At 38.7% G+C, this 18370-nt stretch overlaps 1 protein-coding gene across 1 annotated transcript in view; it reads right to left on the bottom strand.

Annotated features, from left to right (window-relative positions):
• Positions 1-18370, bottom strand: part of LOC141803556 (putative acyl-CoA dehydrogenase 6) — a 28118-nt gene extending 9748 nt beyond the window's left edge. Inside the window, exons 1-2 of the mRNA XM_074687670.1 lie at positions 18136-18370; positions 7609-7729 (exon numbers count right to left, since the gene is read on the bottom strand). Of these exons, the coding sequence (XP_074543771.1) occupies positions 7609-7729; positions 18136-18336 (322 nt within the window). The 5' untranslated portion in view covers positions 18337-18370. The remainder of the gene's footprint in view (positions 1-7608; positions 7730-18135) is intronic.

The raw sequence follows: 18370 nt of genomic DNA, 5'->3' as shown, positions 1-18370 counted from the left end.
GGCAGATAAGCTGACAGATCAATTATGTGCAAACAATGAGCTTCAAGATGATGGATGGGAGTATTCTGAAGTGTCAGAAAGCAATAAACAGCTATCTGCAGATCTTGTAAAGGACAGGTTTTGTGAAGAAAGATTTAAACATCAAAAGGAGTTAGTGCATGCAAAAAAACAACTGGGTTGTGACATCAGTAATCATACACAGCTTAAAGGAACGATAGTTAAAGACATATTACCTCACATTACCAAAGTTTTTAAATCTTATGGTTCTTTAAGAATACAAGAAAGGGGCTCCAAATCTCTTTATATTTGGCTGATTTCTTTTTAATCGTGTTCAGCTTTTCAAGGACAAGGCGTGCTGATCGTTTTTCAGCCAGTGATCAAGAGCCAGGGGCTGTTGACATCTTTTGCACAAAGAGAAATCAAGTGTCTAGCCTGTACTAAACATAGGTCTGTAATTTTCTTCTCTTTGCTGCTTAGTACACAGTCCTTTGGGTACAAACAAAGCATAGGACAGTTAGGTACTGGAAGTGAAGTCATATGATAAATAATTTTAATGACTTAATTCCATGACTTTCTCAAAAATAAGTCCTTCATTTTAGTCTTTGTTTACAAGCTAAGTCAGAAAAAAAAAGATGAAATGTCAGATTGTCAGAATAAATGCTAAAAGTTGACTCGTGAAGTGCATTTTTGGGAAAATATGGCTCTTGATTTAACTTTTTCTTTTGGTCTAGAGTTAAAAAAGGCAAACTTAAAATCTCAAAATTTGAAACTACCGAAGAATCTCAATATAATTCAAATCTGCACCCCAAAAATCGTATAAGAACCAAATTGGGAGAAAAGCAAATCATCCCATCCCAATAATCTACACATTTAAAACACAGAAATGTGAAAAAATACTTATAATGTTAGGAATATTCTCTATTAAGATCAGTTTATAATGCCACAAAGAAGAAAGTCATACTTGTATGCATGTGACCAAAGGATGGATCTTTGCAGTGACAGACAAAAGACTAATCTTTAAAGAATTTACGAACAAATGGCAGCAAATGCTACAGAAGAGGATTAATACCACCTGTCAAACCAGTTATCATTTAATGGAAAGCACGGCCTGCCAGAGAAAGATGGTGGATAGAAGAATAAGAGCAGAATAAATTGGGGCAAAGAACGTTGGAGATATAGTGGGACAAGTAAACAAAGGAGCCGGGGAGCCAAAAATGAGAGGAAACAGGTGCAGCTGTGTGCCGATAAGTCTCTGAACGCTGGAAACCCTGTGGTGGATAATATGGACGAGGGGAAGCTCTGAGGTTTATCCCACTCTAGGCAAAACAGCAGGCTGTCTGGTTGAACAAGCAAGCCAGAGAAAAACAAACAAAAATCTGTCACAAGTGTCAATCCGATGCACATATGGTTCCTCTGAACAGCAGATGTTCCTGGGTGTTGGTTCTCATCGGGTGGAGCTCCATATGAAACACATACTGAAGAGGATTTAAAGGTGCAGAACACGCAGACGCTGGCGACGCTCCAGACAGCAAAACCACTTTGTGTTCTACTCACTTTCTGCACTAAAGTTTCAAAGCCCTGAGTGACCTAATGCTGAAAGTATGAAAACATCAGAAACTGCGTAAAAGTTTCCAGGACGACAATCTAACAACTACCTCAACAGACGGACCTAATACCCATTTTATTCAACATCCTAATTAATGCATGCATCACTGTTACAGCATGACGTCCTATAAATCTGATAAGTCACAGTGCTTTACATGTTTTTGATTGATCAAGCATGGCTAATGTAAAAATCCTGGGATGGAAATCAGTACACTGAAGGTTAGTCACCCAGACCCTTTTTTCAAAACTCTTAAGTTTAAGGGGAAATTGTGCAGACTGCCAAGCAGGAGACAGGACCACTGCCGTGGTGTGAAGAGAGATATTTGTCTATGAGAGCAGAGGAAAACAGGCAGGGAGCCAAGGGTCATCCCTGTCTTCTCCCTGAACGAGGCTGTCTTTGCAAAACTTCCTGTTCTCTTGTTTTGAAAGTTAATAAAGCCTTTCCTTGAAGAACGAGAAGAAGTGGAAAATCTGAGTGATTGTTCTTGTCAAAGGTTTAAATAAAGAGATACACCATCTCCAAGAGATGTCAACAGGAGAACTTTGGTGCCAGTCCGGGACATACCACAGATGAAGGCTGTGACCTGGCATAAATCTGTTCGAACCACCCTGAATGAGTCCTTCATCTTCCTGGATTTTAGGTCATTGATGCCAATGGGGAGGTATTACGTAGAAACAGGACTGACAAACAGGCCAAAATATTTTTTTTGTTACTGAGTTCCCCGATTTTCTGTTTTTCAAAGCCAAATATATTCTTTTGTCCAGAGGCAATACTTTGGAAACAGCGGGAACTCAAGAGGTGATGAGAAACAAATTGCAACAGGCCCCGCAGAGAAAATATTCTCCTGTTCTGTACTATCATTTTGTTTTCTTTGTTGGGATTCTTGTGTTTGTTCCTGATAAAGGGCAACCCCTCTCTCATTCCACCTGATGAATCATTTCTTCAAAGTGCAGACTTCTAAATCCCTATTCCCATCTCTGTAATCCGAGCCTCTAAATCAATTAACCCAGTGCAAAATACCCTGAGAGTCTGCTTCATTAGTCAGCACTGCAGCAAAGGAAACTTGTCAAGATGTAGTTGATTAAACTACACAAAGTTCTGAAAACATAAATTCTCTTGGAACTTTGGTTTGTCCTGAAATAAGGCAGCTATTGAGCCAAAAAAGAAAGAAAAGAACTTCAAAAGAAGCTACAGTCTTTAATTTCAGGGGAGAGATTTCTTTCAAACACTTTTGATGTGTTTTTTTTTTTTTGGAGAGGGGTAAATTTTGAAGTTCTGTAAACTAGATTCAAAGACCAAGGGCCTGTGTCCACTCACTGCATTTTTTTATGTGTGCTGGCAGCGCCGGTTATCCATACAAAACTTATTGACAGTGTTTTCAAAGCTCATCATGCTAAAAGGTTAACTAGTATGTAATCCACTAAGGATGGGCATTTCAAAAGAACATTTGAGATTTGCTCGTAAAAATTCAAAGAATATTCTTAGATAGTTTTTTGCTGCATTACCAGTCAACAGAGTATAAAAGTCTGCAATCGAAAAGAATCTCTGTACATTCTGGAGAATGTTTTTGGTGGTAAAAATTTAAATTTTCATAGTTTAAATAAATATTAACTTCAGTGATTCCATATGTCCTCATTATTTGCCTTTTACCCAAAACATTACCAGTCTTATCCCACGGTGGGGCATGCAGGTTATTGCTTAACACTGGTATCTGATCGATATCGGCTGAAACCAAAGCCCAGGTATTGTTCCCACACCTCCCAATCAATATTTGAGTGCCTCCTCGTTCTCGTGGCTGTAAATCCTCCAGCCTGTTCACTTCTGGTCTGGCTCTGTTCATTATGTCAGTTTATTGCTATGGTCAAGCTAAATACAATCTGGTTTGGACGTGGTTTGTTTTATTTTGAAAGTAACTGGGCATTTTAGATGGTTTTCATGCTAAAACTTCCTGTCCCTCTTGACCAGCTTTTTGTGAAATACACACTTAACAGCTCCAGCATCCTGCACAGAACTGCGGTCCGGAAAATACAAAAGCTCTGTATACGAATTACAATAATATCTGTATGCATTAATTGCTAGATTATTTTTTTCTCAACATTGATTTATTCATTTTTAATTTTTTTCTCCTTCCATTTTTTCCAATTATACTTATTTATTAACTCAGTATAGTTTTTTGTTGTTTTTTTGTTTCATGCACATGTGCGTCTAGGAGGATGGGCGGGAAGTGAGGAAAATGTCTTTTTGACTTGCGTTGATAGTTGATCTAAACCTCACTTTGATAATAAATGAAATATTTGACCACAAAAAAAAACTGTGATCTGCCGCAGACATGACAAATTGATTGTCACATGAACTATTTGATTTTTTTTTTATGTTAATGGCTATTCAAATATTTGAAAATGATTGCCCATCCCTATTATAAAATTTAGGCAATAAACTCAAATTGTTGCACAGAATGTGGAAAAACAAAGTGTTTCGGCTAAGGGAGTAAACCTACTCCTCTGTCCCTAACTTTATCGTTCACACAGCTCTAGGTGTTTGTATGTCACTGCCATGTTACCCACATAAAATTTTAACCATTATTCAACAAACTAGAACTGGCTCTGCAACTCCCTCTGGTCTCTTTAGATAAGGGAAAGAAAACAAAAGAGCTTCCAAACAGTCTTTAAAATGCACCTTAAAGCTGTAACTTCCTGTGCGTTGGTGCTTTTCTGGCGTACAGTAACTGCCCTTTTATACTGTTTTCACCCCTGCAACTCAGTGACTCTGGCTACACCACTCAATGAGAAATCTACAACCTAAGACAGAGCGTCTTTGCTGCTTCTCCTCTCTAATCCTGTCAACTCATGCTTAAGTTTGGCATGCTCAGCACATTTTAATCCCCTCTCCCTTCCTCTGCTTTGACCTACAGACCTATTACAGATTCTTGTGGACCCTGTTCAGTGTCCAACGCTGTCACAGTTTTTTTTAAAGCATAAAATACTACAACAGCTGTTTTAACCAGCAGAGTTTGAGGCAAGACAAAAGATTAAAAGGAGAAGTAACGTGTTCCTCTAATGGAAATTTTACCCCTGACTGTGGCAATAACTGTGAAACTTTGGATTACTGCAAACGGATCGTCAAAAACTTCCCACAAACCTCCTCATGTGCTCAACTGAACGGCAGTGACCACAACTATTTTATTCTCCTCAGCACTACAGAACAGTATCCGCTCCCTACTCCTCACCCAGAAGTGACACAGCTGGGTACACATCTGGAAATGGGATACACTGCAGCAGACAGCTGTTGTGGGATGTTGCTCTAACACCAGCACCCATCATCGCAGTGGGAGCATTTTTAAAATCTAATACAAGGCTGTCAGACGAAAAGAGAAGAAGAATGAAAGGAAAGTTAGCTCAGCTGTAAGAAGACATGCCAAATGCTCCAGTACGCTGTGCTGGTCAAACTAAACACACAGTGAGAGCCTCTTTGGTTTCTGCTCTAATGTTAAACATATTTTAACCCAGGTTGGCCTTCAAGTATGAAAATTCTGACCAATACTTCTGTTTTTTGTGGGATTATTTATGTGTGCTCTTGCATCAAAAATTATATCCTTGAGGGTAATATTTATGTTATGCCATTGCCTTTTCCATCCTCTGATATGTCACAGATTTATCATGGGATTTTGCAATGGCAACAGAAACCACACGTTCCAAAGCCATACATCCTGCACACTGAGCACAGGTGATTAATGAGTTGTCACAGTTATATGGATTACCTACTTTAATTCCAAAGAATACAAATAGTCCAAAGGCTCTGAGAGAGAAAATGCCTGCAGAACACTCCTCAAGCAATAATATGTAATGGATACATTCTCCAAGCATAAGCCAAGCATATTTGAGGTTTTAACAGTTCTTTTTAATCTCTTTAGTGCTCATTTGAAGCTGCTTTCTCGTGTTATCCCCCCGACAGTTTGCAGACATATCAGGACATTCCTGAAAGTTAACAAAATTTTGGCCCTAGAACATCCCACACAGCTGGAGGTTTTCTGTATCAGATGTGCACTCAAAATCTTAAACACCCTGCTAGGTTAAGGTAGGTCAGAGTGTGTGAGAGGGGGACGAATCCTCTGAAATGGTTAGAAACAGGACTTGCAGCAAATTGCTAAACCTATGAACATCCACTTCAACCCTGGGGATGTTTAATGCAGGTAGGTATGATATAAAGTTTTTGGTGTCTGTCATTAAGCTTTTGCATCAGCTTCATTAACATTTGTGGACAGCACTGAACGATTTTGGAAAATAATTGTGATTTTTTTTTTGTTTCTTTACCAATATTGTGATTAAGATTTAGCATGGGATTTTTTTTTTGGGGGGACACTTATCTTCTGTAATATATTCACTAAACACAGGCAATAAATCATTCTATGGTATGGCCACCACAACAAAGGAAACTGTTGACATATAAACTATTCTTTCCTGTAGGCCAGGTCTACATTTTATGATGAAACAAGATGAACTGATGCATGAATTAATACAAACAACATATCTTTATAAACCTTTTAAAATCACAGCAGAATATTGACTGATTGATTAAACCTCAAGCCTTGTTTTCTGCCAGAAAAACCAGCATATTTCCTTTTTCTGGTTTTAAGGAAGACCAAGTACAAGTTGCTATATTCCCTCTGGGACTGTGGACAAGAAACTTTTGTTTTTCTTCTCCTTTTTTTTGTTATAACTGCAGCCTTTGTGATTTTTAAGTTGCATTCAATCACATTGCGATGCCAGTTTCAATTCTGTTAATTGTTCAACCATAGTTGTGAAAATGAGTGTTGTACATTTATGACTTGTACATAGGCCTGTCACGATAACAAATTTTGCTAGACGATAATTTTTCAAAAAAACGATATTATTGTCAATATTAATTTGATTTTTTTTCCAATTTTTCATTGATGTAATTATGATAAATGGGATAATAAAGTGAGTACACCATATCAAAAGCAAAAAACTTTAATTTCTTAAGAGTATTTAACTGTAATTAAAAGGTCAGGATCTTTTAAATAAAATAAATTAAACAAAAAATATAATACATTTAACAAACAAGAAAGAGAAAAAAATACAATGAAAATGAAATGGACCCTCTTTTAGAAAAAAATACAAGTCAATGAGAATAATTAATACTAATCAAAAACAATAAAACATAGACCCTGTCTCTAAAGAAAAAACAAAACTCCCCCCAAAAAAACAACAACAATAAAAACTATAGCCTAAATAAAAGGGAGTTTATACAGTTCCTGAATTGTTTGTAACATGTAATTTTTCCCAGTCAATCCGTACTGTCTGTCAAACATTTTTAACATTTCTGGCTTTCAACCATATTGAAGGGCTGCATTTCTTTGGTAATGTAGCTGTCTTTGAGTGCCCACCATTTGGCGCTTTTATTTCTATTTACTTTGCAGACCAAAAGCCTCAGTAAGAGCGGATTGTCAAAGAACAAGGCTCCGCTGCACTTCCCCTTCTTCTTCTTCGTCGCCACTATTTTCAAACAAATGCGACATATCAGCTCGTTGGTGTTCATGAGCTCACACTTTGTTCATTCTGATAATAAACAAAATATTCCCACACTGGGACTGTGGCAGGCGGCTTAAGAACCGTATCTTTGGTGCCATCACTCATATTAGCCTGTGTTTCCTCCTTACCCCTCAGGACGCTCGCTTCAGTGTGTACATGCGAGCAGCCCCGTCGCACAAAATGCCAAAGATCGCATTTTTGACATATGCTCACTCCGCTATAAATCCGCTAAATCCGCTATAGAACCTATGCACCCCGATGTTAGGAAAGATAGACGAAGTGAGCCATCTTCTCATTCAACCTCTTTGGTCAAAAGAGAGGAGGAAAACAAACATGCATGCACGTGTCAGTTTATCGAGACTGGCAAACTTACCGAGGACGTTTTTATTCATCGTTCGGTTAATCGATTTATTGATTATCGTAACAGGCCTACTTGTACATGTTCACTCTTACCGACTGGTTTATTGACTCCTAGAAAACCAGCACTTCCTAGGATCTTGAAGACTTTATGTGCAGGAAATTTCCCTTCTGCTTCCCATTGATCCACGTGGGGGTTGATTTCCTGGTCGATGATCTACACACACACAGGACAAAGACAACAAGAGAAGTATATGTTTTTTTTGGTTTGCACTCAACAGGGTCTATTATTGTTTTTAAGGCTTAAGCATGATTGTATGTGTGTTTTCAGGCTTTTTTTTTTCATTTATTCACCTCATTTCGACCCCGCCTCCTGTCTCATAACCAACACCAGAAGACTATACATTATGATGAGTCTGGAAAAACACCCACATGTGCTTCCTGCTGTGTGGTACATATCCCTGCTTAAGTCTATGTAATCTATCTGAAGCAGACAGCCAGATAAGGTATTACATATTAATGAATAGAAAGTAGGCGAGGAAATGTTTTACACAGTGCTTCTGTGACAATGACAAAGACGAATCCACTGACAGTATGCATGGCATGTTATTTCCTATATGTGCTTGTTATCAGCCCCCTGCTGATAACCAGGACTTGGCTCAGGATGTACAATATGACAAGCTTCGTGCTCATGAAAAATAAGATAACTGCCTCACAGTTGTGTGCTACTTTTCTGTGTCAAATTAATTCATGTCTGACTGAGAGAGAAACAAAACATTGATAATGAGGCGAAAAAAGAGCTCCAAGTTCAAACTGGTAGATTTTTCATACACAGCCTCAAATAATCACCAACAAGTTTAAGGAAGCGTTTGAAATTCTTTGGGGGAAAAAAAATCTCAAGACCTTCATCGAACATGTTCTCTGCCTTCATGCCAACTTCCCAGATGTAAACTTGATAAACTTGTCACAAGTATAGCTTATGACCAGCTGAGGCTCCATCAGGCTAAGTCTTGTGAATGTCAGTATTCAGGGCTCTGTGCAAAGGGTGAGATGTTTATGCCCTACTGTTTGGCTCACGTGCATTTCACGATGCAGTTAAGGAAGTCATTTGCAATGTGTTCATTGTGCAAGGGGGTATTGCACTGACAATGAGATGCATTGTATTGTGAAACTTCAGTGGGTTTCTAAGATTAGCACAGCAGATTTAGTACCAGACCAGACATGTAGCAGTGTTATTGTTTCCGAGTCATGGCGGTGAAAAACATTGTGGGATAAAATAGGGCATCCTCAGACTAGAATGATGTTAAAGTGAAGATATACTTTCAAATAATCAACACCTCACTGTGTCATCCCAAAGGACATTTAAGAGAAATTTCGATCCCTAATGTAGCTCATGTTTAAATCCATGAGTTGTGGCCTAAATTTGTTTCTCAAGTTCGTAGTAAAGTTTCCCAAGAACAACATAATCCGTTATTCATTATTTGTGCCAAATCTGAATGTCTCCCTCAGTGATTACAACATTTAGAATTCAAATGAGGAGTCAAATGGACAGAAGAACACAAAACAGTTTCTCAAGCCTGAGCTTCATTCCTAATCTGGTATTTATTTAAGGGCACAAGAACAAGAATGATAAAAAAAAATTCAGTGGTGTGGCTAAAACCACAAAATACTTAACAGCCATCCAACTCAACTTAAAGTGCAAATTAGACTAAGAGTTTGGGGATTTGGGGTTTCTGAGGGATGAGACTGATAATTCAAATTTAAACATATGGGTAGCAAATAATTTGCTGATACGTCACATCTTTGCATGCAATCATTCAAATATCAGTTTTTAATGCTTTCTGTGTGTTCTCCAGATTTTTATTCTTGGAAGAGAATAAAACTCCTCCAAACTATTATTTAGAACAGCATGCTAAAATAAAACTTGGTCCTGAAACCTTCAATAAAGATATTCCCTCTGGGTTAGCAGCTAATCCTTCAATGGACCACAGAGCCACAGATACAAAGCTGCTGAAAAATGAAGGATGACTTTATTATATGCTTTCACAGTGGAACCAAAAACAGCAGCTAGGGCTGAGAAATATCTTTATGGAAGAAAATAAGAGACATAATTATTTGAACTGCAACAGCCACTGAATGTTAAATACTGAAACAAAAACACCACTGAATTCATTGCATAGAGTCATTTTGCTATGAGCACCATGTCTCTGATTCTATTTGTCCTGATTTCAGCCATTTAAAATTCAGATCCAAAATTCAAGTTTCATAACTCACCAACAAAACATTCAGGTTGCTCAATTTCAATTTGTCATATTCAGAGCTGAACAATCAAGTTGAAAAACCAGATCACAACATCCGGGCCACCCAGGACGGGAGAGGCAATATACCGTATTGACCTGAATATAAGAAAGGTTTTTCTCTCCTCTCTCTCTTTGAATAAGACCAAGAAGATCTGTGTAATTCTGATGACAGCTCTAATGGTCATGCCTTTGTTACGTTTCACACATCCTCCTGTCAGTCTCTTGGAAACAGCTGCTTTGAGGACCATGATAAGTTGTTCTTTTACAGTTCGCATTTTTCAGACAGTCTTCTTGAAGGTGTGATCTTTGGACATTACACTCCATAACTCCATTTTTGTTGGCTTCCTGGCAGCTGTTTAAGGTCTTTAACGGCTAAAATACGCCAGATGCGTCTGCAGTGCGTCTCTGTTCCGTCACGGCAAACGGATCAAATAGGTTTCATTCAAATCAATCTGTCAGCTCAAACAGGATCCATTCTGTGGCAGTACGTCTACATGGGTGGTCTGTCATGTCGCAGGTAATACACAGCCATCCTTTCTTTGACAGATGCGAAGCAGATCGTAGGGCAGATCGATTGGGACAGGAAGCCGAGACTGGAAACTACCTAAAAACACACTGTGACTTTCAAAACAAAACAAACTGTGTCAGAATCAGTTTGTATTTAGCTTGACTACAATGATAAAAGGACATAATTAGTGGAGCCAGACCAGGAGTCAACAGGTTTGAGGTTTTACAGTCCAACATGAATAAAGAGAGACTTATCAATGGAGAGGAAAGCGTGAGAACTCCTCTGTCTGTGACTCCAGCTGTCTGCCAGTCATGCAGCTTGTCGGACTGAACATGCAGCCGCATGCAGTCAAGACAACAGAGTCGCACTGTAGACGTATCCGCTGTATTTCAGGCGTAATGGACTGAACATCATTCTCTTAAAACTAGCATCATAACTCTGCCTCAGTTGTCCAGTTTGGTCCACTTTGCTCTGGAATATCACAGCGCCTTTCCATTTCTCATCTCCTGTCCATAGCCCTGATAGCTCCTGTCACGGTGTCCCTGCTGTGATTGACATATCACTGCAGCCACGGTGAGGTCACTTGCTTCACAACAAGCCGGTACCCTCTGATGTGGCTCTCGTGTAGCGACCGTAGACAGCTATCAACATGTGTCAATGGTTAGACCTTGACCACTTTTCCACATCATTTTCAACAGAAAAACATTTCTTATATTCATGTCAATACGGTATATTGCCTTTCCTGTCCTAGGTAGTGTTTGTCTGTTTGTCTGTGAACAACATAACTCAAAAAGTAATAGATATATCTTAATGAAATTTTCAGGAAATGTTCAAAATGGGATAAGGAAGAAGTGATTAAATTTTGGAGGTGATCCTGATCACCATCTTGATCATGTATTTTTGTAAAAGATTCTTTATCATTGTGAGATAGGGCAGTTTTTACCATCTGTGTATATAACTCCACAATAAATGGTCAGATTGCTTTGCAAAACAATACAAGACAAGGTCACCATAATTTCTGACAGATATAAAATACGATCTAGATCGTATACACTGGGTCATCAAAATTTTCAACACTATCAGGTAAAAAATTATTGCACAGACCTGCAACTAACACCAAATTGTAGCAGACAGTCTGCTGAAAGGGAGTATAACATTGAAGTAGGACTAAAGTGTTACGTGACAATCACAATATGCTTGGGAGGTCTGCATTCTCTGAGTGCTTTACTAGTTTCAACTTTAGAACTGAATATAAAAGATTTTATAAGGGTAGAACATATAGTTTCTGGTAATCCAAAAACTAAGTTCAACATGATACCCCTCAACAGTATACTTCCTTACCACTTCACTTCACTGGTGTCTTGTTTTGTGAGTCATGACCTAAATGTCTGCAGGCAGTTAAGTTGGGTTTGTGCCTGGCTTTGAAATAGACTTTGGAGTGTCTGAACTTTGTTGCTGTGACTCATTTGGAGCACCTGGAAGTGGTCCACAGCTGGAGAAGCACTTATGAATGAACAATCTATTAAAACATGCTATTTTCGTGGGAACTGAAGCTGCTTCACACAGGATTGGATGTCGGGTCTAAAGTGTGGGTTATAGTACAATGCGGTATTTTATTTTTGAAAAGTCCACCGAACAGGCAGCATTGTTAACAGAAGTGTTTGACAACAACATTTTTTACACAAACCATGCTGGTGTTTTGTAATGTTCACACAAGCAGATAAAGAAACAGTGCTGTGTTTGATGAATGCTTTTCAAATTGAAACGTCCTCCAACAACTGGCTGTGGAGGATGTATTATAAACAGCTATGGCTGGTTTGTTCCAAGCTTCCTTATCTGTATGTTTTTAATGGAGCATGGCTTCAATGAACTCATGATTATCTGTCTCCTAAATGTGTTCGTCTGCTCAGCACAATAGGCTCTAAATGTTAGGCAAAGCCAATTAAAATATAACAATTAAAACAAAAGAGTTATTTATTGAAAATAGGAAACATCAAAGCCTCCAGGGAAAGAAATGAATTAAATGAGCCATGTGCAACAACGTGCATTGTAAATAATAAATCCTGGATTATGCTTCTATTTAGTTTTGGTTGAATGTCTTCTTCAGATTGAAAGCACACGCTGCTCTGTGATAGTGAGGGTCTGTGCTTTGTTGAAGCTGAAAAAACAGAACACTTCAGAAGAATTCACAGGGTTGTGAAAAGTGTTGTACACTCATTTTGTCCTTCCAAAACCCACATACCCAAACCAGCCAACGGTTCAACCAGCCAATAAAAACACAGAGATAACTGGATACACAGCAGACAGAGGACATGGACACGATGAGTTCAGAATTCAAAACAGAAAAAGATGGCAATTTCAGCAGAAACATAGTTGGAGCTGAATCTGTGAGGACTGAGCTCAATGACAGACAGCAGAGAAAGATTCCCTTTCACCTGCATTGCACTCGTCACCGTTCAGAGTTCAGATCCTGTGGGGGGAAAGGGAGGGACGCTGCTGTAGAGGAAGCAGAGGGGGCATTGGGGAGTGATTCTACATGTCTTCACTAAAGTTGTTGTGGACTATTTGTGTTGCATACCAGAGCCGTTTCACATCACCAAACTGTCAAGTAGTAAGACAGGGTCAAGAACATCAAACTTCAGGTCTTACAAAATGTTCAGACCAGAGTTTCTGTTCTTTTCACCTGGCAGACAGGACAATGGACTTCACAGCCCAACATAAATGGTGGTGGTGTCCTCAGTTTACTGCTGTATGTCTAACATAAAGGCTGGGAGTCCTGAGGTTATCATGGATATGTTCGTAATTTTATTACTGAGAGTTTAGTAGTGATACTGTATGATTATGTTTACTTCATACATCTCAAAATGATTCAAAATTAACAAGAATTACCAGGTAACCAAACCAGCCTATGGCTAGGTCCCACCCTCAAATGTGATGAGTCAAGTATCGTGCTTGTAGTCATTCCCATACACTCGGACATTCTCTGCTCAGACATCCATTGAAATGCATTTCAGAAAGCCAGTTCTTGTACATTTCATAAGGTTTTTCCAAGTTTTCAAGTTTAAAAATGGTCAAACGGTGTTCATGGGGTACGTGCAACTTTGATAAAAGGTATTCTGAAAGGCTTGGCAATGGGGTGAATAAATTACCCTTTCTTAAACCACATCTAAACCGACAAAAGTGTCTTCTCTGGCTAAAGTTGTACGGTAGACAACATCAGCTTAACGTGAATAAAATAATCAAGGATGGATACATCTTTTCTAAGGCAAGCCAAAATTGTATTCAAGGCATCATATTATCACTTTGCTGTAAAGAAATACAGATTTATTTTTAACATCCCTTGTGTTAGCTAATGTTAGCCTAACGTTAGCTCCTAGCTGCTTTGTTCATTGTGTTACTTTGTTGGGAGTTTATTGGCCTATTTTGTTCAAGTTTTCCTGATTGTACGTCATTGCTAGTTGTTGTCCAAAAACAAATGTTTACTTCTGGAGCTTAGCTTCATTTATGCATACTTAATAGCCAAGATACCAAAGGTTGGCAAACGTTATGCTGAAGGATTTGATGTAAATACTAAAACACAAAACTAACAGAGACACTCTTGGCAAAGATGTTATATTTTCCTCATATTATGAGTTAAAAACCTTATCTTCAGTGGTGATGGTGATGGCGAGATGTGGTTTATTACATTTGCTCTGGGACCTGTAAATTTTGTCTTGTACCTGAAGCTTTTTATCGACCTTCTCCACAATAAAATGATTTCTACATCCCCCGATGTGTAGCTTAGAGACTTTTGGTGACTTCTAGATGATGTGTGATCTTTCTATCTCCAAAAATTATCCTGTGAAATGTCTCTTGCTGTGACCCTTGCCATGGCACCTGTCACTGTATGTTAATTATTTGTTTGAGAGAGTGAAGAGGGGCGTGGCTTAGCAAGAGACCACTTAAGTTATTGAGTGTTAGCTGCGATGTAATTCTGCTCCTAGTTATCAAATCCACTGACAACAGACACAATGAGCACCCAGTAAACAGTGACTATCAGCCATTACTAAATACCATCTGGGGTTGATGTTAAGCTAAATGTGCTGGCAGTGATTTTTAGATTTGGAAAAGACAATTCTTTAGCTGCATCATACTTCAGCCAACACAAGCAGGGCTAAAACTTTCTCTGATTCACTCTCATACTCTCTGTCACTCTCCCTCAACTTCTAAATTGGTTTTCATTTAATACATTTTATACATAACTTTTGCCCAGCTTTTGGCTATGAACGAATTATTCTTCACTGAAATAACACCATTATCACCGAAAAACAATTCAAAAGAACGTGTCATGATCTCATTGACAACATGTATTCTGACACTAGGGATGGGTACCTTTCACATTTGAAATGGTACAGTACTGATGTCAGGTACCTGACAATTAGTACTCAACAGTTCCAATTTTTGGTACTTTTGTGTTTGTTAATGTGGTGGTGATAAATATAACCTTGTTTGCTAATTAAAACTCAAAATTTTCAATCTAAAATATTCATTTCTCAATGGATAAACTTGCAATGCTGTGTTCATGTCCAGCATGGAAAATCACCTACTCTTCCACTCCTTCACAGTCACAAGGATATGTCTAGGTACCAAAATTTGGTACCATTTGATTTGACGTGAATTTGTACTCGGTACTACAGATAAATTGTGTTGGTACCTATAAAAGTTCCAAATTCTGTACCCATCCCCACCTGAGACAGTATTGTACACGGTCTGGGCAGGCAGACGGAAGTGCGATCACTTGGTGCTGAATCTATCCATCATTAATCATCAATCAGCCCATAACTTGACCCATTCTCAGGAGATCCAACCTAAGCCAATATAAGCAATGGAGTTATGATCTACTGTTAACAATAATCCACCATAAAAATAAAATAAATCCCAGCTCTGGAACCCTACTAATAACTCCAAAACTACAGAAGCTCACTGAGTAAAGTCTACTTTGGAAGGGTCGGTCAGCCCAGAGTGTAGAGCCGAAACAATTCCTCGAATGATTCGAGGTACTCGATTACAAAAAATACTCGAGTAATTTTCTCCGCCTAGAGGAATCGTTTAATTTTAAAAAAGATCAAAGAGTGGTATTTCAAATAGAGCTGAGGCCATATTAAGAGAGTTTTCAGACCCCTCAAGCTACCTCTTATACAAAATAGCAACTAGCAACAAATCTAACTTCTTTTCTGGAGTTTGGAGACTAATGGGTCATTCTACGAAACGGGTGCCATTTGGGTCCGCAACATTTGATGAGATGTACAAGGCACAAAAAATGTGTCAAAGTGTGTTTACAAGTTTTGGAGCTACCAAAGCAAGTGCTCTTATTGACATGCTGTATCAGAAAATTCTATTTCTTAAAGAGAAAATTTTTCATTTGATAAATAACTGCTCTTTAACCAAACAAAAATGTATTTTATCTGATTACTCGATTAATCGATGGGATTTTCAGTAGAATACTTGAATACTAAAATATTTGATAGCTGCAGCCCTATCAGAGTGTACAGCATACGGTATGCTTGGTATAAATTAAACTGAGTACTCTCACATATGATATATGAGCTCAACACTTTTAAAAGTGTTTACTGCGTCAAAATTTCATTACCATTATGATAACAACAAAAAAAATAATTGTCTCATTTCAAGCAAACATAATTCAGTAGTATGCACATAAGAGTCGTGATTTAAAGCCACTTTGTCATGATATATTGTGATATGGATCGTTTGTCTTCATGTCTAATGCACTGTCAAAAACTGCACGCAAAGTGTTTGGCACCATCAGGAGAAAATTAGTCATGAAAATTAACTCACACCAAAGTAAACAGAAACATTCTCCAGGCACAGATTCAGAAGAAACCCTATTTTATCAAAAGCCTCTACTGGTTTAATTTTATTACAAACACTTCCTCAAGCCGGAAACTATGAAAAGCTAATCTGTTACTGGTAGGATGTAATGACTACTGACCACAATAGGGGGAATTCCCAGTCTGAAACCATTAGAGGCTGCGTATGAGGAGTGGGTCCTCGTATTAACTAGAGACATGATGAGCTTCCGTTCACACACAGATACAGATACTCAAACAGACACACACCGAGGCCCTGGACAGTTCAGAGGTTCTGACATTGTGAGGGTTTGTGGAAGTGTGACTAATTTCTTTGCAGAGGAAGTAGTTTGTCTCTGCTACACGAGACATGAATACCACACTTTATGGCACACACACACAAATCTGCTACATTCACAAAAGTCTCCCATGGCCTTACACCTTCTCCTCCCAATAACAGAAAGTTTGTAGTGGAAACATTGGCTCCATTGATTCCTAACCTTGAATAGTCACTAAAGGATTTCCTAACCCCACTTGTGTACATCCATGAACAGACACAGTCCTACAGCGAATTCTTTTAATACACAAAGCTGCCTCAAGTTCCCTTTCCTGCTCTACCAACATATTGTTCTGCATTTCCTTTTTCCATTTTCATCCTTCCCATTATTCCCCATGCTGGTTTATTTTCATCCTCCTGGCATTCTTTTCAAGGTTTAGTCACAGGACAAGCTCCTCACCATTTACCGCAACATCTCTGCACCCAGCCTTAAATTAGGTCCTTGAAGTTATTTTAAAAGCTGCCTGTCTCCAACGCCTGTCTTGTAACAAATATTCAAAATGACTCATGCTGAAAGGTAATGCTCATTATTTTATTGCCGCAATACTGGAATGACACATGAAGAATATGCATGACACGTATGAACCTTCGTTGTAAGGCATAACGATTAGGTAACAAACAAGATTAATACAGCCATGTGCCAAAACATTTTTAATCTAGTTAGCTATATTAACCAGAATGATTTCAGATTCTGGGCCATTCAAGTCAAAGTCTGGCATTTTATTTGGTAATCATGGACACCACAAGACAAGAGAGGGACCAGCTAAGTTGTTCAAAAGCCAGCATCCATGATGGTATAGGTATGCACAAGTGCTCCAAGAAGTTCTTACACACCAGGAGCGGTGGGAAAAGAATAATACAAAAAGATGACCCTGAACTGTTGAGCAACTGAACTTCTATATCAAGTTATAATGGGATGCCATTTCACTTTTAAGACTCTTGTTGACAAATCTTTGAAATATATTGTTAAAAGATGATAATGCAACAGGTAAACATGCCCCTGTGTTCATATTTGGGACTTATTTTTTAACATTTGTTGTCAAAGCACTATTTTCAATTGAACAAAAGGTTTGATTTCAGCATAACTTTTAACATTTCACTCTGTGTCTCAACTTTTCAGGAGATGTCAATTTAACAGATGTCTCTGGACAAGAACACGAAATGTTGGAAGAAAAAACATGAATTTTCAAATAGAAGAACCAGTTAGGGTTATGAGACACACAGACCTGAGGCTGTGTCCTCCAGAAAAGGAGCAGAAAAAACGCAGTCGTTTTTGGTTGCTAAAGGACACAGACAGACTCCCTGGCTCTCATGTTCACTGTTTTGAGCGACTTCAAAACACCAGTCATCTTAAATATGAATGACGTTATGAAAGAGCAGTGTTTCTAGACATCAACAAAGTGCAATTGAGGGCAACTCCAAAACAAACTATGTCCATGACCTCTCACCCACTTTCATTATACTGAAGCTTTGAGGCTTCTCCTGGTGAAAACCTTTATAAAATCATTAATGCCCCCTGGACAAACACATGGGCACTGTAATGCCAGCCTGTCATTCATTAGTCGAAGCAAAAGCCGACTGTTGTTTTGTACACATACGGAAGGCTAACGCTATGCTAACAGTCCTGCATACCTTTCTGAGGGACTCCTTTAATGCAAAGTGCTCTTGTGTGTAGATTAAATGATCAGGCGCCGTCTCTGGGGCACCGGATGACTCCGGTTTGGATGACACTTTTTCGGACAACGACCGGACACTGATAAAGGAGTTGAACTTGTAAAAATAACGACTGCTGGCTAGCAGCTTGAACCGTAGGGCTCCCTCGCGCAGCGCCATCACTGTTTACAACAACCGCTTGTGAGCGCATGCG

Source organism: Halichoeres trimaculatus, unplaced genomic scaffold (genome assembly GCF_033239565.1).
Source record: "Halichoeres trimaculatus isolate MK-OKI-2021-1 unplaced genomic scaffold, fHalTri1.1 fHalTri1_scaffold_14, whole genome shotgun sequence".
Taxonomy (NCBI): Eukaryota; Metazoa; Chordata; class Actinopteri; order Labriformes; family Labridae; genus Halichoeres; species Halichoeres trimaculatus.
This window is presented reverse-complemented; position numbering and strand designations above follow the sequence as displayed.